The 25,357-nt window shown below is 46.6% G+C and overlaps 1 protein-coding gene and 1 long non-coding RNA gene across 2 annotated transcripts; both read left to right on the plus strand.

The window, feature by feature from the left end:
• Positions 1 to 423: 423 nt before the first annotated feature.
• On the plus strand, positions 424 to 4,349 carry LOC123431153 (G-type lectin S-receptor-like serine/threonine-protein kinase B120). The gene is made up of 7 exons (XM_045114990.1): positions 424 to 1,724; positions 2,504 to 2,596; positions 2,673 to 2,857; positions 3,058 to 3,268; positions 3,366 to 3,603; positions 3,697 to 3,847; positions 3,927 to 4,349. The coding sequence occupies exons 1-7, from the start codon at positions 515 to 517 to the stop codon at positions 4,227 to 4,229; spliced, it is 2,391 nt and encodes a 796-aa protein (XP_044970925.1). The 5' UTR covers positions 424 to 514; the 3' UTR covers positions 4,230 to 4,349.
• A 1,784-nt stretch (positions 4,350 to 6,133) lies between these two features.
• LOC123428257 lies at positions 6,134 to 16,766 on the plus strand. The gene is made up of 2 exons (XR_006622522.1): positions 6,134 to 6,438; positions 16,387 to 16,766. It is a non-coding gene; the product is annotated as an uncharacterized LOC123428257 (long non-coding RNA).
• The last annotated feature ends 8,591 nt before the right edge of the window (positions 16,767 to 25,357 follow it).

The following is a 25,357-nucleotide window of genomic DNA, read 5'->3' on the forward strand; positions in this document are numbered from 1 at the left end:
GACCATGTATTCAAGAAAAGTTAATATGGTATTTGAAAAATGTTAATTTTGTGTTAGAAAAATGTATTAAATATAGACAAAAAATGTGTATAGAAAAAGAATGAAACCTGAGAAAACAAAGAGAACCGATGAAAAGAGGGAAAGAAGCAAACAAAATCAAATCCGAAGAAAACAATGAAACGCCTGACATACCCGTGAGGTTTGCACTGACGCGATCCGTATAGCAGCCTGAATCCGTAGCAGCGATTATCGTAAGCGCTTTGTAGCATCCACCTGCCGTCATCATCATCATGTCACCACTTTGAAATTGCACTCTTCCACTATTAAAAATTTCAAATGAATATATAGGATGGCCGTCCAGTTCACATATTCAAATCAAATACGTATCCTGTTTCCATTTGATGGCCAGAAAAATCCCCCAACTATAAGTCCACTCCCTGCATACCAGCTGTTCCAAACGACATGGCCCCCTGGTTCGTTTCTTCCTCCTAGGAAGACCAACAAGACCGCCTCGATGGGCACCTCCTCCTGCATTCCCATTTTCATCCTCCTACTCTTTAGTCCACTCTGCAAATCCGATGACCGGCTCACACAAGCAAAGCCGCTCTTTCTCGACGACACGCTCATCTCCAAAGGCGGGGCTTTCGCCCTCGGCTTCTACTCCCCGACAAGCTCCAACGCAAGCTGGTACCTTTGCATATGGTACCACAACATCTCCAAACACACCGTGGTGTGGACCGCCAACCGTGACAGCCCAATCACCGCCCCTTCATCTCCGATGCTCGCCATCACCAACAATTCTGACCTGGTGTTGTCTGATTCCCAAGGTCACATTCATTGGGCGGTGAACAACGACATTACGGGCATGGGAGTTGTCGCGGAGCTGCTCAACAAGGGAAACTTTGTCCTCCGCCGGTCTCCAAACAACACAACCATATGGGAGAGCTTTGATCACCCAACAGACACCTTGCTCCCAACTGCGAAGATCTTGTTCAGCACGGGGCGACTCGTATCATGGAAGGAGCTAAATGATCCGTCCACGGGTAACTTTTCTTTGAGCTTTTACTCAAGCTCAACCCTTCAATTTATCATTTGGAATGGGACTCAACCCTACTCCCGCATCCTTATGCCCAATGATGGATCGGTGTTTGGCGACACATACCCGAACATCGTCTTCTCTGAAGCCATTGGCGGCACGGGTGACGGGTTATATTATCAATACACAATCATTTCTGACAACTCACCTTATGTACGTGTTATGCTTGACTACATGGGCGTGTTGAGGACTCTCAGCTGGAACAACTTGTCATGGACAAACATTTCTGTACGTGCCACTAGCGACTGCGACCTCTACGCCTCGTGTGGCCCGTTTGGCTATTGCGACTATGTCGGGCATGTCCCAACATGTCGTTGCCTCGACGGGTTTGAGCCCGTTGGTCTTGGTCTGAACTTTTCAGGAGGTTGCAGGAGAACAATGGCCTTGACATGCGGCAAGCAAAGTTATTACCTGAACTTAACTCAGATGAAGATTCCCGACAAGTTTTTACATGTCCCAAATAAAAGCATTGACGATTGTGCGGCCGAGTGCAGCAACAATTGTTTGTGCACAGCCTACACTATGACCAACCAGTCAAGGTGTTTGATCTGGCTAGGGGAGCTTATCGACACGGGAAAGTATGATCAATACGGCGAAAACCTGCACCTTCGACTTGCTGACTCTCCTGGTATGCATGCACCATTCCATTCTAGTATTATGTTTCCATGGTGTTCAATGTACCTTGTCATATATATGGACGCCACCCTAATTGCCCAATACTTTTAAAGACGAATTACTTTGGTGTGTCCAATCTATAACGACTATTGTACACAAGGACAATGCAGCATTAGACCTGTATTTATCAAAATCCTTATATTTGGTCACATGCCTTTCCCGATGTAGACTGTAGAGGCCGGGGCTTTGCCCTTTCAAAAATAATCACAAAAATGTTGCTCGGAACCATGGTGCGCCCATACCGTGCTCGGTGCCATAGATATTCTAACATGTTTTTTTGGGTGCGTGCAGATTGATTGGTCAATGGTCATGTGAATAATAAAGTTACTAGACAAAGATTAGCTGGTCTATACTATAGTAAAACCTCTGTTAATGATACACACATCACCTCTGTTAATGATACTCATATCACCATAAAAACCAAAAAGATCCAGTGGCACCGGGCATGTGTGCGGGTGGATCATGGTCCCGTTCCTCCCCTCTCAGATAATCGTCAGCCTCCATCAGTTTTAGAGTGGTTACTAATACGACCTTTTTTATTCCATGGGTCACAATGTTGTGTGCAAATAGTTTACACCACTTGCAAGCAATGTGTCAACTCTTATTTTGTGACCCTCTAGGGTCCCAGGTTGAATTATTTAGATTAGCTACTTTGTTGGCTTGCATTGCACTAAATAATTTCTTATTAATAAAAAGTTGATGCTCTAAATTCATTCTGAATGAATTTTGCAGAGAATAACAAAATGGTAAAGATAGTACTCCCCATTATAGCATGCATGTTGACACTCACATGCATAGCCCTTGTCTCGATATGCAAATACAGAGGTACAATAAACAGTCCCTTGATTTTGGAATTCAATTTATATATCTATGTCTTCATAACAAAAACTTTGATCTTTAGCAAGAAAACGACATAAAAAGGATACCCATAAGAGACAGATGATAGAATATCTTAACTCCTCAATCGAAATTGAAGACGAAGATGTGGATTTTCCGTTTGTTAGCTTCGAAGATATTGCCGCCGCAACAGATAACTTCTCTGACTCGAACCAAATTGGAAGGGGTGGTTTTGGAAAAGTTTACAAGGTAACAAGAAGTTTTGCCTCCATGGTTTAGCACATGTTCTCCATTACAAGGATAGTTATATTAGTGCTCCCTCCGTAAACTAATATAAAAGCATTTAGAACACTATTTTAGTAATCTAAATGATCTTATATTAGTTTACAGAGGGAGTAGAAAACAATTGCTTTCATCATTTCATAGTTCAGGACGATGCGGTCATGCAGGGAATACTGGAAGGTGTCAATGAAGTTGCTATCAAAAGGCTTAGTAAGGATTCTGGGCAAGGGATAGAGGAGTTTAAAAATGAAGTAGTTCTAATTGCTAAATTGCAGCATAAAAACCTAGTTAGACTTCTTGGTTGTTGCATTCACGGAGATGAAAGGTTACTTATCTATGAATACTTGCCCAATAAAAGCTTGGACACCTTCCTTTTTGGTATGTTCATACTTCTACTATTTATAAAAAAAATTATTATACAAAAGAACACCACTAGTGACTAATGATATATTTTACTTAATATTCCTCTTTGCAGATGCTGCAAGACAGTTTGTACTTGATTGGCCCACACGTTTTAAAATAATTAAAGGGGTAGCAAGAGGGCTTCTTTACCTCCACCAAGATTCAAGATTAACTATAATTCATAGAGATCTCAAAGCAAGCAACATTTTGCTGGATTCAGAAATGGTTCCCAAGATTTCAGATTTTGGTATGGCAAGGATCTTTGGTGGAAACCAACAACAAGCAAATACTACTCGAGTTGTTGGGACATAGTAAGTAACTCAATGCACTAAACATTGGTTAACTTTGTAGCTTCTATTGTCTAGTTTATCCAAAATTATGCATTTTTTTAAATGTCTAAACAGTGGTTACATGTCACCTGAGTATGTTATGGGAGGTGCCTTTTCTGTAAAATCAGACACGTATAGCTTCGGTGTTCTTCTTTTGGAGATTGTAAGTGGCTTAAAGATCAGCTCACCCCAACTCGTTATGAACTTTGTCGGCCTTACAGCTTATGTAAGCGAACAAAAATGTACAAATTTCAGTAGCTCAAACAAAATAGTAACTTGATAATAAGTTTCTTCAATTGGCTCAGGCATGGAGACTATGGGAAGATGGAAAAGCAGCAGAATTAGTGCACTCTTCGGTTATTGAGACCTATCAACTTCATGAAGCTCTAAGATGCATTCATGTTGGACTGCTGTGTGTTCAGGACCGACCTGATGATAGGCCACTCATGTCATCGGTTATTTTTATGTTAGAGAATGAAAGTGCATTGCTCTCAGCACCAAAGAAGCCTGCATATTTTGCACTGCGGAATTTTGAAACCACAGAACCAAGAGAGAACATAGAAATTTCTGTGGATGGAGTGAGTAACACAACACTAGTGGGTCGTTAGATGTTTAAGCCCCCTTATATATTTTGAAGAATTTTAAGGGTTCGCTTTTAGTGTATGCAAGTTTCAGTATATGTAGTTGTCTCTTGATTGGTGATTATATTGTACAGAGAAAGACCATAAATTGAGATGTAAATGAAACTGTTTGATGTGAAACAAAAATATTAGTGTTCCGTATATTGTTGTTGTTATATTCGCACGCACGCAAATAAGACTTATATAGATTACTTGCATGGACTGTAGTACCTCTACAGGTACCAGATATTCCAAATCCTAGAGTATCCTTGGATTAATCTTGTCGAGCATATCTTCATGCGGTACACTTGAAGGCTGGTTTGCGTATTGGGTCAGCACTCGCACCATGCATGCATGTTTCTTTTACCAATTTGGGGCCAGGTTCCACCATTAAGATGATAATGGAACAATTAGCAGTTGATCACTTGTATAAGACGTACGAACTTATGTGAATCGGTAGATGCTTCTAAAAACATGATCGAGTGTGGTTATAGTTCTCATCTAGAACAGATCGGTTCTACCGATACCACATGTTTGAAAATACACTGCAAAAGAGGTATGCTTGTTCATGTCACCAATTCATTCACGTATGTTGACGTTGACTCATCAAAATGTTGCAAAATTTAAAGGCATGTCTCACGAGTGCCCCAACTTGAAATGCTATGGAAACGGCCCCAAGTGGCATAAAGAGGCCATGTTAAACGCTCCCGCAAGGCCCTGTGAATGGAGAACCAAGGATGCTCAAGGTCTGCTTCATTTTCTGAAAAAACTTAAGGTCTGGTTTCTATATATACGAGTATTAATATAGTTATAGGTGTATATACTTAATGATTTACTGCATGTGAACTGGTGAGCTTCTTGGTTGGTAGTTATACTGTACATGGGAAGGCTGTGAATTAAAATCTAATAAAATTGTTCTGTTCGAAATGAAGATATTCCTGTTCCATGTACTGTCGCTATTACTTCAGTTGCTAATGAAGAAATGTATTTAGATTGCTTCGACGCGCTGCACTTCCTCAATATGTATGAGATGTTTCAAAATCCACTTGGCTAGCATCTCTTCCTGGAGTACTCTTGAAGGCTGACTGACCGGTGTATCATATCAGCAGCACATTGGAACGATCTGTGTGGACTGGATGAAAAAAGGTGTGCTACTGAAAACAAAATCGCTCACTGTGGCTATATCTATAGTTTTCACCTTGAACAATTCAGTTCTACTGAGCCTGCATGTTTGAGGAAACATTGCAAAAAAGTTGTTTGTTCATGTCACTAATTCTTCTATGTATATATGTATCCTAGCACGCTGTCGATCCATCGAAATGTTGTAAAAATTCCACAAGGCGTGCCGCACCTCTTACGAGCCAGTAAAACAGAGACAGCCAAAGATCAAGTTAGAATACAGACTGGTGAATCGTGATGACGCCTGACTGCCTCGTTCTTCCCCCCATTGTCTGGCTGACACCACCGATGTGCCATCACCGCCTGAGCCTGACTGCCCCCAACCCTTCGGCCTTCTGACCGCTTCTCTCGAAGGACTCGGTTGGTCTTGGGCCCATACATACTCCCTTCTTAGGGTGCCCCAATCGAAATGAGCGCTCTCCCAAGGTCCTGTGGTTCCTATCCTTCATTACTACTCTATAGCCCAGAGACAACAAAAGCTCTCTCTGTCAGTCTGGTTATCACCCAGCTGGTGAGATTGACGAGGTAGTATCAGATATGGACGCCTCACCCGCTGGTGACCAATTTTCTTCGCATGTGTAGCATGGTTGATGGAGACTTTCGACCTAACTGTCTTATCCATGTCATTAGTCTCATTAATACCAGACGACTTTGTCATCTGTCTTCATCTATATCAGCGTGCAATATTTCCGTGCATTGGCACGAGCTGACGACAGAGGCGGCCTAATGGCTATGCACCGCATTCTCCTTTTCTTCCTCCTATTTTCACTCCACTCTGCAAATCTGATAACCAGCTCACACATGCAAAGCCACTCACTTGGAGCGATATGCTCATCTCACAGAGCGGGGATTTGCTCTCGGCTTATTCTCGCCATCCACCTCCAATAAGAGATTTTACCTCGGCATATGGTTCCAAAGCATCCCCGTACCACGCACGGTCGTATGGATTGCCAACCGAGACAATCCAATCATCGCCCCGTCATCCGCTATGGTCACCGCCACCAACGATTCTCACATGGTATTATCTGACTCCAAACTCCAAAGGCCATATCATTTAATTTGGACGACGTTATGCGGTATCACAGAGAGGGCAGAGCTTATGCAATGCTACTTAACTCAGGAAACTTTAGAGCCGAGCATCCCTTCCCTGCTGCTCCGGCTATCTTGGCTCTGTTTCCGTCCTGAACTGCTGCAACCCCCATCTGTTTGTTCCTATCAATGAAATGACACGCAATCTTTGCGTATTTGTGAAAAAAAAAGGGAAAACAGTACGGACATATGGCAGAGCTTCGACCATCCGACCGATACACTACTTCCAACCATGAATTTTTTTATGAGCTACAAGGCACAAGTGGTTGGGAAGCTCGTTGCTTGGAAGGGCCCTGATGGCACATATGTAGTTCTAATTGCCAAACTGCAGCATAAGAATCTAGTCAGACTTCTTGGTTGCTGCATTCATGAAGATGAGAAGTTACTGATCTATGAATACATGCCTAACAAAAGTCTGGATGCCTTCCTATTTGTTTTTTGAAGAAAAATATCACAAATTACTTATACATTAACCAAAATGATAATCATGATGACCCACTTTGTTTCTTGCTGATAATGATAGATGCTTCACGAAAACATGTGTTAGTTGGTTGACGCGGTTCAAAATAGTTAAAGGAATATCAAGAGGCCTTCTGTATCTTCATAAAGATTCAAGGTTAACAATAATTCACAGAGATCTTAAAGCAAGCAACATCCTGTTGGACACAGAAATGACTCCCAAAATTTCAGATTTTGGTACAGCCAGAATCTTTGATGCAAACCAGAACCAAGCAAATACTACCCGAGTTGTTTGGGCATAGTAAGTAACTGGTGTAGTAACAAACACTTAACACAGCTGTTTTGATGGTCTAGTATGGCTCGATTTGTACATTATTTGCTGACTTCTTGAAGAATGTTTTAAACAGTGGTTACATCTCGCCTGAATATGCGATGAGAGGTGCCTTCTCTGTGAAATTAGGACTTACAACTGTTAGGAAATATTAGTATTAGTCTAGGAGTTTGGGAGTCCTTATTAGTCTATGTTTACTTTTCTTGCACCTCAAGTCTTGTGTAATATATATATATGCCCCTTGGGCCTTCAATATAGATAAGTTGCTTTCCTAACATGGTACTAGTTGGGTGCCCGTGCGTTGCCACGGTCTAGACTATTTTTATATGCAATAAGCTTTATGACATGTGCATAACGCACTGTTTATATAAATGCGATAACCTCTAAGAGATGTGCATAAGATTTAAGATTGCAACCCAACATCGCTTTAGAAACCATCACACATTCCTCCAATTTTCCTCCTCCAATACAAATTCTTCCTTCTCAAATGCCCAAACATGAACAACACAAGGCATTGTCTTTGTCCTCTCATGTTTTCATTCTATCTATGCAGAAGCCATCTACTCCTCCGACCTACCCATGACCTTCGAACCAAGTCCCTCCTCCTCTGGCCCGCAGTCCCTCCGAGATGCTACTCGGACAACAACTTTTCTAGTGTCGCCTCGATTGTCGATGGTACCAGCTTGGTCTGCATGGTCCCAACCAAGCTTATCGGTACCGCCATGACTGCACGCATGGAGTCTTGGTCTTTTGTTCACCCCCCAATAACATACTTGAGTTACAATTTTATTTTTAAATATAAATGCACACAATAATAGAATAGTACAACTAACTAACTTTTTGTTGGCACAAATCGATACAAATTCAGACCCAAGTTGTAGCCTCATAATCATTGCTGGGCTTCAAACTCACTACTGAGGAACATGCCACCACTCCACGGGTGGACGGAAGATTTAGAAAACAAGTAAAGCTTTTATGTCCTAGGAAGATGAATTAAGTTGGGGAGAAGATGGCATAGTTTAAAGCACAATGAGAAGGGATCATACCTTGCCATCATATTAATTATTGAGCATAACTTGATCTGCAAGTAGTCTCTACTATTAAAGGGGATCTGCCGTCGTCGTGATGGTTCGACCTCGTGCGATCCCCCCTCCTACCGCTAGCCCTTCACCGATTTTTATTCATCCCTTCATAAACCAGGCGACCTTTTTACTGATTTTTTCCCAACCCTCCATAAACCGGTTCAATACCCCACCTCGTGATGGTTCAACCACCCCTTGTACCTTTCTTCCTACACGACTCCGTGCAGAAAAACCCACGTTCAATTGCCAGAAAAAAAAACGGAAGAACCGCATGTTCTCCACCTCCTCGCTCCCTCCCCCAAACCCAAACCACTACGTGCCCTCCCTTCCCATCTCTCCTTCGGTCCTTCCTACTACATCCACCGCCGCCGCTCCGGCCACCCGTGCGGCTGGATCGCGCTCTGCGACAGAGACGCCGTCCGCCCAGACGACGCCTGCGAGATCGTCTTCTTCCACACGCGCACGACCAGGCGCCTCCGCGTCCCCTTGCCGGTCTCCGGCGGCACAGAATCACTCTACGACAAAGACGTCGTCCGCCCAGACGACGCCTGCGAGATCGTCTTCTTCCACACGTGCACGACCAGGCGCCTCCGTGTCCCCTTGCCGGAGCTCCGGCGACACAGAATCGCTCTGCGACAGAGACGCCGTCCGCCCAGACGACGCCTGCGAGATCGTCTTCTTCCACACGCGCACGGCCAGGCGCCTCCGTGTCCCCTTGCCGGAGCTCTGGCGGCACAGAATCGTCGGCTTCACCGACGGCCTCGTCATCCTCATGCACAAGCTCACGACCGCGGTCCGCGTGCTGCACCCGTTCACGCACGACGCAGTCGACTTCGCGCCCCTCGTCACCATGTGCTGCCAGGTGGTGAGGCACAAGGCGTACATGCTGGACATGAACGCCGCCGTGTGCAGCAGCGCATCCTCCGCAGACTCCGTCGCCGTGGTGGTCTGGTTCCCCTACACGAATGTGGTGCTCCCCGCCGACCCGGGCTCGCAAAATTGGGAGTCCCTCCACAACGGACTGAATGTTCGCTGTGCCTTGCCCTTCCAATGAAGGCTCTATGCCACCCCGTCTGGTTCGAGTGAGATCGTGCAGCTATACCCTCTGAGACGAGAAGGACTGCTCGAGAACTCTGTGTTGATTGCTGACGCTCCACATTCTGCTCACATCAACCTCTTTGGTTTTTTTACCTCGTGGAGTTTGGTGGAAGGATGGGATGCGTTGGACTGGTCACGATGAATATTCTGCACATTATGTGCTCAGTTTGTTGAGTAGCTTACTGCGGGAGCGCGTGCCAGGTTCGGACTTTGCCCTTCGTTTGTTTCATGCCTTTCATGGGCAAACACATGCTTTCGTCGCCGCTGTTACACCCCGCCCTCTTTCTAAGGATATGGCGGAGGCCCGAAACCTGATCTACTCAATGGCTCGCCACCGCTGGAGATGAAGACCACGACAGAAGCGGTCACATGGGAGGAGGTGTGCGCTGGAGAATGCAACGATGGGGTGGGAGGTCGGTGTGGTCCGATCTATGGCGGATGTCAAGGAGGAGGAAGAGGAGAGGTCATGAGCCGTAGTGACGGAGATCGAGGAGGAGCAGGAAAAGTACGTGCTCGGCAGGCTGTACATGTTGCTCATCGGAATGCCACATAGATGGGTGCCGCCGCGGTCACCGGAGGGGTCAATTTGCCCATCAACTCCAGCTGCGTCACCGGTGCTGACCTCTGCTTCTTAAGGCCTGGCAATCTCAAGGTTATGGGTCTTGCTTCTGAGTAGAATTTAGCTCTTCGTGTGTTGTGACTTGTGAGCCTTTTTGTCTGCGATTTGAGTTTTAAATTTGGGGGAAATGGTGTAGAAATCTGGTGAGTTTTAAATTTGACGGAAATGGTGCAAAAATATGGTGACCAAAGAGGTTCCCCTTGATTCCGTGATGTATCTGATGGGAATGTGTGGCATATTGTGAGCATGTGTTCGTCAAAGGTGAGCTGCATGGCATGCTTTACGGGTGTAGTGTTGATGGCATCCTGGCCCCTCACTGCGGCGTGTACTTCTGTATATCCATTGTTGTAGTGGATCCTTATACTATGTTGATGATATGCATACTTTTCTGTTTGTTTGGTGAAGTTTACATTTGAAGGTGTTGCTCATGCTTTATCTCACTATGGTAGACACTCACACTCTTCTAGGTCCCTTCGAAACAAACTCTTCAAACATTAAATTAGTCAAAAGGAGCAAACGTCTGATTCTCGACAAGAATGTATAGCAAAATGTTCTACCAATGCTAGGATATTGAACAAGTTCATGACAATTATAATTGAACTATTCAACGTTATTAAATCCCTTTTGTGACAACTGCACCAATAGTAACTATGGCAGAAAAACAGGAATGTGCATGCCAATTTGTTAGGAATATGCATGCCAGTAGAGGTAACTAAAATACTACAACAAAAAATATTCTTGAGAGCAAAAACTTATGCAAATTCATTCAAAAACTCATGCATGCTACCACATCAAATTCTTTTAGCGAGATAGTACTTGCCCAAAATTTAAAGATGTGCGTTCTCCCGTTTCCCAAAAGATATCCACAGCTCCCACCTGAAAAAAAATTCCTACAGACGTGGGAAATGGCGAAATGCATTTGTATCCTAGCTGGGGATCCACTTTAGAATATACACCGACATGCCAAAGAAACCAATTGTTTTTTCCTAGCTGAAGATTTCGCTACCAATAAAAGTAGTGTCCTGCACATGAGGTACACGTATATCGATGGAGTAAAGAAGCTTGTAAAGCTAACTGAAAAATCAAAATCTAAGACCAGTTACCAGTCACCATGCACTCAGTAAACTCTAATTCATAGGGTATAAGTACTAAACATCCTTCTTTGAGGAAGAATCCTTGGTGGTCAAGTGTTCTCAAGTACCATCTTCAAATTAAAACTATTGTCAAGTTGAGAGGACACCGAAACCGAGTTGCAAATAGAACTATTGAGAAACAAAACATACCTCTGACGGTCTGCTCACAAAATAATATAATATTTTATAAATTGTCAAGCAAGAAAGATTCTGTATGGAACCAGATGGTTGGTCCATGCAGAGCACTCAATGTGGAGAACAATATGCACATCTGAGTGCTAAATGAAGAACATAAAGAGGACAAGCCTGGCAATGATGAAAAGAACATAAGAAAAAATAATGAAAGAGTTACGATTGTAACTAAATAATCAACATCACGTATAGAAGCGTGGTAAACATTAGCAAATGATGATTATGGAATATAGCTATAGTGAGTAAGTAACCATGGCACAAAAAATTGTTAAATAACTATGTATTGTCTGAAAAGTTCTACACAGAACAAAGAAAAATGCATACCTTCGCTATTTTGAAATTTCAATGTCCCATCACCAAATAAGATATTCATATAGTATTTTTTTTCAATAGGAAACAGTGAGAAATAAATCAATAATTCAAGAATAGATATTTTAGACTGTTGCACAGAGTTGTTTGGTTCACTAAATCTGCTATGCATGATCTATATGAGAAACAAGTCCTAAGGTTAACTAAATTCCTTATGATATCTTTAAATTTTTGTAACTGTGCTATTCCCTATGAATTTGGAAGCTAGAAAAGAAAATCACAGATCCCAATTATGTAACTGCAAATTCCGTCAATTCGTATACTACAAGTTTTAATCACGACTGTCTCAGGCAATGTAATATAGTGGAAGACAGAATAAAAATGTTAAACAGGAGAGAAGACAAATGCACCAGATATTCTGCAATTTAGGTAATATTGGGGTAGAGAAAAGATGGATCGTGGCAGCCATTTGAAGCCCGCACAATCGTCATAATGTGCAGGAGCACCATATTCCCCTTGGATTGCATTGCAGTGCAAAAAGCTATCCCCTAGGCTTGGAACACAAAAAGCAGAACTAATTCAGTTTCAAATGTAAACTTCACCAAACAAACAGAAAAGTATGCATATCATCAACATAGTATAAGGATCCACTACAACAATGGATATACAGAAGTACACGCCGCAGTGAGGGGCCAGGATGCCATCAACACTACACCCGTAAAGCATGCCATGCAGCTCACCTTTGACGAACACATGCTCACAATATGCCACACATTCCCATCAGATACATCACGGAATCAAGGGGAACCTCTTTGGTCACCATATTTTTGCACCATTTCCGTCAAATTTAAAACTCACCAGATTTCTACACCATTTCCCTCAAATTTAAAACTCAAATCGCAGACAAAAAGGCTCACAAGTCACAACACACGAAGAGCTAAATTCTACTCAGAAGCAAGACCCATAACCTTGAGATTGCCAGGCCTTAAGAAGCAGAGGTCAGCACCGGTGACGCGGCTGGAGTTGATGGGCAAATTGACCCCTCCGGTGACCGCGGCGGCACCCATCTATGTGGCATTCCGATGAGCAACATGTACAGCCTGCCGAGCACGTACTTTTCCTGCTCCTCCTCGATCTCCGTCACTACGGCTCATGACCTCTCCTCTTCCTCCTCCTTGACATCCGCCATAGATCGGACCACACCGACCTCCCACCCCATCGTTGCATTCTCCAGCGCACACCTCCTCCCATGTGACCGCTTCTGTCGTGGTCTTCATCTCCAGTGGTGGCGAGCCATTGAGTAGATCAGGTTTCGGGCCTCCGCCATATCCTTAGAAAGAGGGCGGGGTGTAACAGCGGCGACGAAAGCATGTGTTTGCCCATGAAAGGCGTGAAACAAAAGAAGGGCAAAGTCCGAACCTGGCACGCGCTCCCGCAGTAAGCTACTCAACAAACTGAGCACATAATGTGCAGAATATTCATCGTGACCAGTCCAACGCATCCCATCCTTCCACCAAACTCCACGAGGTAAAAAAACCAAAGAGGTTGATGTGAGCAGAATGTGGAGCGTCAGCAATCAACACAGAGTTCTCGAGCAGTCCTTCTCGTCTCAGAGGGTATAGCTGCACGATCTCACTCGAACCAGACGGGGTGGCATAGAGCCTTCATTGGAAGGGCAAGGCACAGCGAACATTCAGTCCGTTGTGGAGGGACTCCCAATTTTGCGAGCCCGGGTCGGCGGGGAGCACCACATTCGTGTAGGGGAACCAGACCACCACGGCGACGGAGTCTGCGGAGGATGCGCTGCTGCACACGGCGGCGTTCATGTCCAGCATGTACGCCTTGTGCCTCACCACCTGGCAGCACATGGTGATGAGGGGCGCGAAGTTGACTGCGTCGTGCGTGAACGGGTGCAGCACGCGGACCGCGGTCGTGAGCTTGTGCATGAGGATGACGAGGTCGTCGGTGAAGCCGACGATTCTGTGTCGCCGGAGCTCCGGCAAGGGGACACGGAGGCGCCTGGCCGTGCGCGTGTGGAAGAAGACGATCTCGCAGGCGTCGTCTGGGCGGACGACGTCTCTGTCGCAGAGCGATTATGTGTCGCCGGAGCTCCGGCAAGGGGACACGGAGGCGCCTGGCCGTGCGCGTGTGGAAGAAGACGATCTCGCAGGCGTCGTCTGGGCGGACGACGTCTTTGTCGCAGAGTGATTCTGTGCCGCCGGAGACCGGCAAGGGGACGCGGAGGCGCCTGGCCGTGCGCGTGTGGAAGAAGACGATCTCGCAGGCGTCGTCTGGGCGGACGGCGTCTCTGTCGCAGAGCGCGATCCAGCCGCGCGGGTGGCCGGAGCGGCGGCGGTGGATGTAGTAGGAAGGACCGAAGGAGAGATGGGAAGGGAGGGCACATAGTGGTTTGGGTTTGGGGGGGGGGGGAGCGAGGAGGTGGAGAACGTGCGGTTCTTCCGGGTTTTTTTTTCTGGCAATTGAACGTGGGTTTTTCTGCACGGAGTCGTGTAGGAAGAAAGGTACAAGGGGTGGTTGAACCATCACGTGGTGGGGTATTGAACCGGTTTATGAAGGGTTGAGAAAAAATCAGTAAAAAGGTCGCCTGGTTTATGAAGGGATGAATAAAAATCGGTGAAGGGCTAGCGGTAGGAGGGGGGATCGCACGAGGTCGAACCATCACGACGACGGCAGATCCCCTTTAATAATAGAGATTAGAGCTTAGGTTTTTTTTTTCGAACGCCGCAACTCGCCCTGCGGATCCAATCTCTCCATCCCCGCTCGATCTCCTCTCGTCCTGCTCGATCAAAGCAGGGGGCTCGTCCCGCAGGCCCCCGATCTCACGCCGGCTCCCGATCTTCAGCCGGTCCCGCTGGCCCTGGATCCCGCGGGTCTTTGTCCCCGGATGCTGCAGATCAAGCCGGATCCCACCGGCCCCTACCGGATCTCGGGACGCTTCGTCAACGTCCAGCTCCCGATCCGCACAAAGGCCGCGCGATCAGGGCGCAGCGCAAGGGCGCGAGCTCGGTGTTCAGGTCGCACGCGCACCACCGCAAGGGCCCGGCGCGGTTCCGGACGCTGGACTACGGCGAGCGGAACGGGTACCTCAAGGGTGTGGTGACGGACATCATGCACGACCCCGGCCGCGTCGACTTCCGCGAGGCCGTGACAGCGAGAGGCGGAGACTGAGTTTGTGTCCGTATCGTGGCTGGCCAAATCCACCTCTGTGTCCAGATCCAGGTCGACCCGGCGAGTAATCCTACGCTGTTCGGACGCTAGCCAGATCCCCTCTTGCGTGTTGCTGATGGTTCCCTGCTGTTTCGATCATGTGGTCAACTGCTGCTGCTGAGGGCTGATTCCTAAAAAAAAAAAAACTGCTGCTATACATGATGTTATTGGCCACCGCTGCCTCTGCTACACACGTGCTGCTTGCTACTGCATGCTACCTTGTCGTGGCGTGTACTGCCTAGCTTCCGATTGCATGTTCTGCTCCGCACGTCCAGCTCGCGTGCTACTGATATTCCCTTCGCCGCCATGATATTATTTTTTCTCTTCCCCTGCTATCATCCCTAATCTAGTGTCTTTTCTAGTTTTCTTTGTTTTCCGCTGCGTCCATCAAATCCGTTGATATTTTATGTTTTCTCATGCCATGCGAGTCCACCAAACCTTAGTCCGTCAACTTTTGTGGCCTAATTGCCCTAGTTGTTTTCTATAGGATTTTCTGGACCCCTTTTGCATTGTCTATCTACGTCCATCGTGCCTTAACCGTCGAGCTTCTTTCGCCATCGGTTATCATGGACTATGATTTTCCACGCAATGCTTTATTCTCTTGATGTGTCATCTTCTTTTGACAACTCATCTTCTCTTGATACTTATGTTGTATCTTCAAGTGATGCGGTGTCTTCCTCTGATGTGCCATCTCTTCGGTGTCTTCCTCTTGATGTGCCATCTTCTTTTGACAACCCATCTTCTCTTGATACTTATCTTGTATCTTCAAGTGATGCGGTGTCTACCTCTGATGTGCCATCTCTTCGTTATCTTCTTCGGCGACTCGACAAGTTTTGAAGACTCTTCATGCTATGACGACACTCTCAAGACGCGGATTTGGATTATCATTTTTTGTTAGTATTACACTTCTTCAAATGCAATGCTATTGCATACGCTTTGCATTTGAGGGGGGTGTTAGAAAATATTAGTATTAGTCTAGGAGTCTGGGAGTCCTTATTAGTCTATGTTTATTTTTCTTGCACCTCAAGTCTTGTGTAATATATATATGCCCCTTGGATCTTCAATATAGATAAGTTGCTTTCCTAACAACAACTTCGGTGTTCTTCGCTTGGAGATTATTAGTGGCTTGAAGATCAGCTCACATCAGCCCATAAAGAATTTTTCCAGCCTTGTCTCTTATGCACTGAAAAAAGTAGCTCGCTATAGCGTATGAAAAATTGTCTCGCTAAATAAACCAGTGTACAATGTATCGTTAATAGCATGCTATAGCACGCTAATAGCATATTTTAAGGGTCCGCGCTATTTTTTATAGCACGCTATTTTTTTTCCTTGCTCTTATGTAAGTATTGTGGAATATATTTCCAGTTAACACCACCCACCTTGAAAATATTTTATGCTTTTATCTTGAATTCATTTTATTGGTTAGGCATGGATATTATGGGAAGATGGAAAAGCAATTGAACTAGTGGATTCCTGGATTGTGGCGAGTTGCCCATTTAACGAAGTTCTACAATGTATCCATGTGGGACTCATGTGTTCAGGACAATGCCAATGATAGGCCCCCAATGTGATCAGTTATGTTTATGTTAGAGAATGAAACCGCGGTCCTTCCAAAGCCAAAGCAACCTGTATGTTTTGGTATGAATAATTATGGAGATGGACGAGGGGAGAGCATAGAGAATTCTGTAGATGCATCAAGTATCACAATACTCGAGGGTCGTTAGATGTTTTATAACATATTGTAATGTTTTCAGTATAGCTAGTCAGTATTTTATGATTTACTCTATGTGAGCTGAACATTTCATATGTGGTTGTCATAGATGCCCATTTATTGACAAGAAAAGGTGTGAATTACAGATGTGGATCCATCAAGGAAGAAAGGGGGCACCCCCCCCTACCTCTATCCTAGTCCATGATATGTCTTACTGAATCTCTCCCTAATAATAAAACACAAAGGGCTTCTGTCGTCCGTCGTGACGTTTTTACAGAAAAGTCCCTTTGTTTATCACAATTCAACCCGCAGTCCAGTAAATAAGTGAAAAAAATGTTTCGATATGTGGACACGTTTCACAAAAAAACACCAGAGTCGAGCGAATGCGCCTCCCATCCCATCTGGATCCGCCGTCGGCCCGCATCCTACGCTGCGCCGTCCTCCCCGTACCCCCGCCTGCCTACTCTCCGTCACACCCTCCTCCCCGCGTCGTCCGAGTCCTCCGCGCTCGGTTCGCCGGCGCCGAGGCCCAGGCCGCCGCGCTCCGAGTCCGCGCCGGCCGGCTTGAGCGCGCGCCGTCCGAGTCGTACACGCACGATTCACCGGTGCCGAGGCCTAGGCCATCGCGCTCCGGGCCCGTGTCGGCCGGATCGAGATCGTGCCACAGACCACGACGGGCTGCTCAACACGATCCTTGCCGCCACGGGCAACGACCGGGAGGAGGGGGAAGACGCAGAGACGGGGAGCGTCGGATACGGCCGAGGGTTCCAAGCAAGATGGCTAGCTCCAACGGGGTCTCTCCATGGCGAAGATGATGCTGCACCTGTGAGAAAAACAGAGGTTAGGGGAGAGATAGAAAGCCGACGGGACAAACCCATGTGCTACATTGACACATTTGATGCATAGCAGCAACCGTAAGTTTCTCTCCCTTCTCTGATTAGTATTAAGATCTCATTGTTATTTGACTCAGAGCAGCCAACAAAACTTCCTCTTTGATATATAACTGCAGAGCCTCGTCACCCTTTGGAATACGGGAGCTTTCCCCTAGGGCTTAACCTAGGGTTCTCCAGTCCTCCGGCGACCCCTGCCGTGAGTTCCCCCCGATCGACTATCGTTTGTTCCCCCCGTGAATACCCTTACCCCCCCTGTTCCCTCGCCCCGATATCTCTCGGGTGTCTGGGGTTAGGGTTTTCAAGGACCCGACGTGATCTAAATCTTCCGATGGTGGATATGCCCGATGCAAACAGTTCCAAGGCGCAGCAGGAGGATCCTAGCAGCCTGATTGCGCGGCTAACCCTGCAGGATGATGAGATCGACGACCTTGTCTGGGAAGATGAGGTGGATGCGGCAGAAGTTCAAACAAAGTGGCTGGCCATTGGACGTTTGTTGTCTGGGAAAACTTTCAGCCAAAGTGCCCTGATAGCTGATATGAGGGCGGCGTGGAATCCTGCTCAACCGGTGATGTGGCGAAGGATTAATCCCAATCTGTTTTCGATTCAGTTCAATTGCCTGGCTGATTGGAATAAAGCTATGCACCAAGGACCTTGGGACTTTAATGGATATGCTCTAATCCTGGCTGAGTACGATGGTTTCTCGAACCCGGAGAAAGTTAAACTGGAGAGGCTGGAGACGTGGTGTCAGATCCATAAATTGCCCGTGGTGTTCTGAAGAATAAGAAGTTTCTTGAAAATCTGGCTAGAAGAATAGGTGAAGTACAGGAAGTGCAAGTAACTCTACCAAATGGTTTTGTTGGTGAGTTTGTCCGGGTGCGTGTTAAACTGGACGTGGGTAAGAAGTTGACTAGGGTGGTGAGTTTCACAAAATCAGGGGTGACAGACCAATACCTGGTGAAGTATGAGAAGCTTCCTATTTTTTGTCCTGCATGCGGAGTTATGGGACACTGGTATGAGGAATGTGGAACTAGGGAGCATGACACCTCAAAATTTGAATGGGGTCCCTTCATAATGGCTGCTCGCCGAGGAAGAGGAGGCGGTCGAGGGGGACGAGGTAATGGCCGTGGATACAATGCTGCGGAGGACTCCAGCGAATTGGGAGGACGGGGTCGTGGTAAGAGAGGTGGAAGAACTGGGGGGCAAGGGAATGCACACCCTAATGATGATGATCATGATGTGAACGACATGTCGGAAAAGGATGAGCCACCAATGAGGACAGATACAGAGATGTATGACCCAAGCAGGCATTGGCGTTTTAATGCACAGGTTGATCAGAACAATGCAAATATAGACTCCACGTCTACTTTGCTGGGGAAGAGGAATGCTACATATCTGGTGCAGAATCCAAAGGAGTCTAGAGTCCCTTTACTCACAGGACCTGGCTTGGTGGCAGGGAGAGTTGATCAGTTTGACGGCAACATAGGAAGTGATACTTCAGCCAGCTCGTTGGGAGGAAAGGAAGCTAACACACCACAGAAATCTATGAATAAGAAGAAACTGAGAATTGATGGTCTGGAAGTTGTACAATTCCTAGATGATAAAATATCGGCGACCTCTGATATGGAGGCTGACCGGACATCATGAAAATCTTAAGCTGGAACTGCCGTGGACTCTTAGGAGGCCCTGCAGTGCACTCGCTTCTGGATGTCCAGAGGCAGCACAACCCAGATGTGTTGTTTCTGTCTGAAACACATTTGGATGTTGATAAGGCAGAAAATCTAAGGAGAAAACTTAAGCTGGACCACAGTCTGGTGGCTCCTAGCAATGGACGAAGCGGAGGTCTAATGCTAGTCTGGAAGAAGGAGGTGAGGATCTACTCCCGGACTACGACCTCTGATTTCATCGATGTTGATGTTGAGGAGGATAATGGGAACCTCTCGCGCCTTACTGGGATCTATGGGGAACCTAGTTGGGACCAAAAGGAGAGGACCTACAACACTCTGCGAGATCTACACAGCCGAGGCAATGGCCCGTGGGTTGTTTTGGGGGACTTTAATGAGATATTACTATCGTCGGAGAAGGAGGGTGGTGCTCCTAGACCACGAGCAAAAATGAAAGCTTTTCAGGATGCTCTGGTGGACTGCTCACTCGAGGATATGGGGTATGAGGGAGATTAGTTTACTTGGTTTCGAGCTGGATTAAAGGAGAGGTTAGACCAAGCGGTCTGTAATGGTATGTGGACGCAGATGTTCCCCTACGCGGGGCTACGAAATCTTGAGCTAGGGAAGTCTGATCATCGTCCTATTCTGTTAGATACAGAACACCTGGCAAACATCCAACAAACCAAGAATACACATATGAAATTTGAAGCAAGATGGCTAAGCGAGGAGGTGGTAGAGGACATTGTCCGATGTGCTTGGCAGAAGGCCATGCAGAATGGGCTATGTCCAAATTCAAAAGAGAAACTGGGCTTGGTGCATAAAGAATTACATGTATGGGATAGAAAAGTGCTCAAAGGGCCTAGAGCCCGGATCAGGAAGGCCCAACGGGAATTTGAAAAGTTGGCGCGCAAACCGTCTTCGATGGAGAACAGAATGAAAATGAAAGAGCTCATAGTCAAGATTGAAAACCTATTGGAACAGGAAGAGATGTTCTGGGTACAGAGAGGGCGAGCAAATTGGCTGAGGCATGGAGACCGAAACACCTCTTTCTTTCATAATTTCGCTTCTGCCAAGCGGAAAAGGAATATCATTAAGCGCTTAAAGAATGGTAGCAATGATTGAGTAGAAGGTAATGATAATATAAAACCTCTGGTTTATGATTATTTTGCCAGCTTGTTCTCTAGTGAAGCGGGCATGCTCGACCCAACGCTGTTGGCATCAGTTAGAAGGACAGTTTCTGAAGAGATGAATGATATTCTTATAGCCCCATACACTGCCACAGAAGTGAAACAAGCTTTATTCTAGATTGGTGATCTAAAGGCCCCGGGCCGGATGGATTACATGCTATTTTCTTTAAGCGTTTTTGGCACATTATTGGGGAGGAATTAACCAAAGAGGTTCTTGATGCTGTTAATTCCAGAAGAATTCCTGAAGGCTGGAACTCTACAAACATTGTTCTTATTCCAAAGGTTGAGGTACCGGAATCAATTATGCAGTATCGTCCTATAAGCCTCTGTAATGTTGTTTATAAGATCATATCTAAGATGTTGGCTAATAGGCTGAAAAAGATTCTTCCAGAAGTCATTTCACCAACACAGAGTGCGTTTGTCCCTGGGAGACTTATCACTGATAATGTTCTTGTAGCATATGAATGATTTCATGCCATAAAGAAAAAAACACATGGATCTGCTGGTTTATGTGCTGTCAAATTGGATATGCACAAGGCATACGACAGGGTTGAATGGGGATTCTTGGAATCAATGATGCAACGAATGGGGTTTCATGAGCACTGGGTGGAGCTAATGATGGAATGTATGTCTTCAGTACGGTACAAAATCAGAGTCAATGGGGATGAAACAGAGGAACTGATACCAACCCGGGGTTTAAGACAAGGGGATCCATTATCCCCATATCTATTCCTAATTTGCTCTGAAGGCTTATCTAGCATGCTCTTGCAAGAAGAAGAAAATGGGGGACTGGAAGGAGTGAAAGTGTGTAGAAATGCACCTTCAGTTTCACATTTGTTGTTTGCAGATGATTCATTAATTTTAATGAAGGCCAATCAGGAAAGTGCTCTCACATTGAAAAAGGTACTATATATGTATTGCCAAAACTCTGGCGAGATGGTATCCACAGGAAAATCCAGTATATTCTTTAGTCCCAATACAGCAGTTGCAGTAAGAGAAAGCATCTGTGTTACACTGGATATATTAACTGAGACTTTAACTGACAAGTATCTCGGTTTACCAGCAATGGTTGGAGTTGATAGAAGTGACTGCTTCCAGCATCTTGTTGATAGAGTATGCCAGAAACTAAAGGGATGGAAAGAAAAACTATTATCATTGGGAGGTAAAGAGACCTTAATCAAGGCAGTGGCACAAGCAATCCCATCTTATGCCATGTCAGTTTTTAACCTACCAATGAACATTTGTAAGGCTATAACAGATGAAATTGTGGGCTTCTGGTGGGGAGATGATGAGTTGAAGAAGAAAATGCACTGGATGGCGTGGTGGAAGATGTGTGTTCCAAAGAGGATGGGAGGACTTGGGTTTAGGGACCTGCATAGCTTTAATCTTGCTATGTTAGCAAAGCAGTGTTGGCGCCTAATCCCAAACCCAGAAACTTTGTGTGCTCGTGTTCTTGGTGCAAAATATTTTCCTAATGGTTATTTGCTAAAGGCTGGTCCAAAGAATGGCTCTTCATACACTTGGCAAAGCATTGTAGCCGAAATTCAAACTTTTAAAAGGGGTTGTATCTGGAGAGTTGGTACAGGAGAGAACATCAATATATGGACAGACCCTTGGATCCCTACAAGCAATAACCGAAAGGTTATAACACCTAGAGGACGTATGTTACTATCAAAAGTGGAGGAGCTCATTGATCCTTATACTGGACAATGGGACGAAGAATTGATCTATGACAATTTCTACCCTGTTGATGCACATCGCATCTTACAGATTCCATTGAATGTGCATGGATTGGATGATTTTGTGGCATGGCATTACAACAAATCGGGCACCTTCTCTGTCAGATCTGCATACCATAGAGAATGGGAACACAAATTTGGACAGAAGTTACATGCAAGTAATGGCCAAGGTAGTATGCAAGTGAATGATGCTTGGGGTGGGCTTTGGAAGCTGAAAGTCCCGGGGAAGATTAAACATTTCCTATGGAAAGTCTTGCATGGTATCCTACCATGTATGGGTGTTCTTACCAATCGGCATCTTGCAACACATGCACATTGTCTAAGCTGTAACCAGGGGGCTGAAGATATTCAACACTGCCTATTCACCTGCAAACGGGTCAAAGAGATATGGAAGGAATTGCGTTTGTTGGACAATATCAGGAAAGCCACCTGCAGCGATAGATCGGGTTCAGTTAATATGGAACAGTTGCTCTATGATAAACCAGAAGTTTCTGCCTCGGCAGACTTGCCGTTCCCTGAACTTGTTGCGGTGGCTGCATGGTACCTATGGTGGCAACGAAGACAGTTGAAAAAAGGGGAACACATTCAGCCTATAGGGAGAGCTGCAATCACGATCAAAGCTTTGACTACCAACTTCTGGCATGCATCTGATAAAAGGGTGGAAAGAACAAAAGAAGAGCATAGATGGGTTAAGCCCAAACATGACTTTCTGAAAGTAAATGTGGATGCATCGTTCATTGAAGAGGATAAGTGTGACAGCCCGATGCCGACGTTCCAGAAGCTTCCCCTTTTCTTTCCGTTTTCGTCGTGTGGGTATTTCAGTTGCCGCATCATCATCGCATCATGCGCATCATCAACATGGCATCAGCATCTCCGTTGCCGCCCGTTTTCAAAACTTGCATTCGTTAGTAGTCGCCGGTTCTCGTCGTTGTCCGATCCGAGCTCGAACGCACACGCACGCGCCCGCGGCACCGTTGGAACCCTGTTTTTAGAGTGCGTTTAAAACTTTCTCTGATCGGGTTGAGATTTGACGGGCGGTCGTGTTTAGTTATAGCGAGGCCGCCCGTTGAATTTCGTCGCGATCGGAGACCGTCTGGTACCCGAACGGTCGCCCGTAGCGGCACCGTATTCGGTCTACCGTCGGACGGCTGACGGTGGTTTAATTATCGTTGCCGCGCCGCCCGCTCTCCCTCTTGTCTCCGGTAAACCCCTCTACACGGCCGCGTACCCTTACCCGCGTTCGGTTTCGTCCGAATCCGACCCCGCGGTTGGATCCGGATCGCGATTCCGGTTAACCGAACCCCCTTTTTCTCTATAAATACCCCCCCCCATGCCATTAATTAGACAACCCCTCTTCCCTGCCTCGTTTTCCGCGCCCCACCTACCAAACCCTAGATCCACCTCTCTCGCTCCTCCCACAAGCCTCCAGCCGCCGCGGGCCCGCCAGGCCCATCCGGGGCCCGCCCAAGCCCGCATCGCGCCGCCGCGCAAGCCCGAGCCGCCGCCGCCCCGGTCAGCCCCCGTTCTGCCCGAGCCCTGCCCGAGCCTCCCTCTCCGCGCCGCCGCGCAGGCCGTGCCCTCGCCGGAGTCCCCCCACCGGCCGGAGTCCGCCGGAGGTCGCCTCTCCAGCAGCCGCCGGCCCTGCAGCTCCGCGAGCAGCCGCCGACGTGAGGCTTCCCGTGCCGCCTCCAGCACCCTGCCTGCGCCGCCTCCAACCTCCGGGGATGGACGGATCCGGAGCTCCCCGTCATGGATCCGGCCTCCCCCGCCTTCCTCGCCCGCCGGTCCCTCTAGGCTGCGCCGCCGCCTCGCTCGGTGCTGGACTCCTCGTGCTCGAGGAGCACGACGAGGAATCGACGCCGCTCGTCCCGTCCGACCGCAGCCGGTCGCGTGGGCCTCGGCCGCCCCCGGCCCAGCTCGCGCTGGTCTGGCGAGGCCAGATCCGGCCCACTTCGCCGCCCCAGCCGGCCTCCTCGAGGGCGCCAGGTCGGCCTCCTCCCGCCGGCCCAAAAGCAACCGCCTCCGCCCCAAGGCCCATCCCCCTCTTCAGGCCGGCCTGCTAGGCCGAGGTAGTCCTCCCCCACTGCCCTCCTATTCCTCGCCTAGGCGGCATGCATCTAAGTTGCGCCCCAGCTCGGTCCGTTAGATATTTAGGTTTTTTTCTTTTCTCGGATTAGCTAATTTCAGGTTTTAGTTAAGTATTTAAACGACCGTAACTTTTGTTCCGTAGATCGGAACGACGCGTGTTATATATCGTTTTGGGGTAGCTCCGCGAGTAGAACACGTTTATCCAACATGCATATTTATTTAACGCTGTTTAGAGTGCCTAATGCCTCGTTTTACGTGCTGATTAGCTAGGATCCATTCCGTAGTTAATTTCCGTGCGTATCCGGATTGCCCGTATGCCATAGATTTAATGTCCATGTTTTAGGGACCATATTTCTGCGTATTTTAGAGCGGTCACTCGTATTTTTCCGTGTAGGGTTTTGCTGGTAGTTTATTTTCCCGTTTAGAGGTATTATCTCGCATTATTGTGTGACTATATTTTGCGTTGCAAACCCCACATATTATATATGTTTTCGGGGTAGAAAAATCCCATGGATTTTTCTGTGCAATTAGTTTTAGTTTTTGAGGAAGTTAGTTCGCGAGATATTTTGTCGTGAAGCCCTTTTGTTAAATTCGTAGAATTTATTCCGTGCCTCGTTTGAATTAGTTGTCAACTAGGGAGTTGATCTTGGGTGTTTTGTTTAGGCCCTGGTATTTTTAGTTGCAATAGAAATGCATGTTTAGGTGTTGTTTGCTTGCTCTCAAGTTGCTTGAATAGTGCTGTTTCAGAGGAGCTGAAATATTTCTAAGTCTGGAATCTGTTATTATTTTGTTGCTGTCTTGTCTTGCTTGCATCTTGTGATCTGTAGCTCTTTTGAGGTTGGTCCAATGGAGTTAGCTGTACCCCTTATGTTTCTCTAGCATGCTGTGAAATTGCATGCCATTTGGAGTCCTGTAGCTATAGGTTTTGCTGCTGTCAATATGCCTTCAGGCTGAAAACTGCACTTTCAGGAAGTGTTATTTTCACTAAGTCTGAAATAGCGTGTGAGATGCCCTTTTAGTGTCTTCTTTTCTTAGTGCTCCTTGCTGCCATGCTAGTAGTTGTTAGTTGTTTGTAGTAGTGCGTCTTGCCCTCTTTCATGCCATGCGTTGCTCGAGCT

The sequence above is a fragment of the Hordeum vulgare genome, chromosome 2H (genome assembly GCF_904849725.1).
Source record: "Hordeum vulgare subsp. vulgare chromosome 2H, MorexV3_pseudomolecules_assembly, whole genome shotgun sequence".
Lineage (NCBI taxonomy): Eukaryota > Viridiplantae > Streptophyta > Magnoliopsida > Poales > Poaceae > Hordeum > Hordeum vulgare.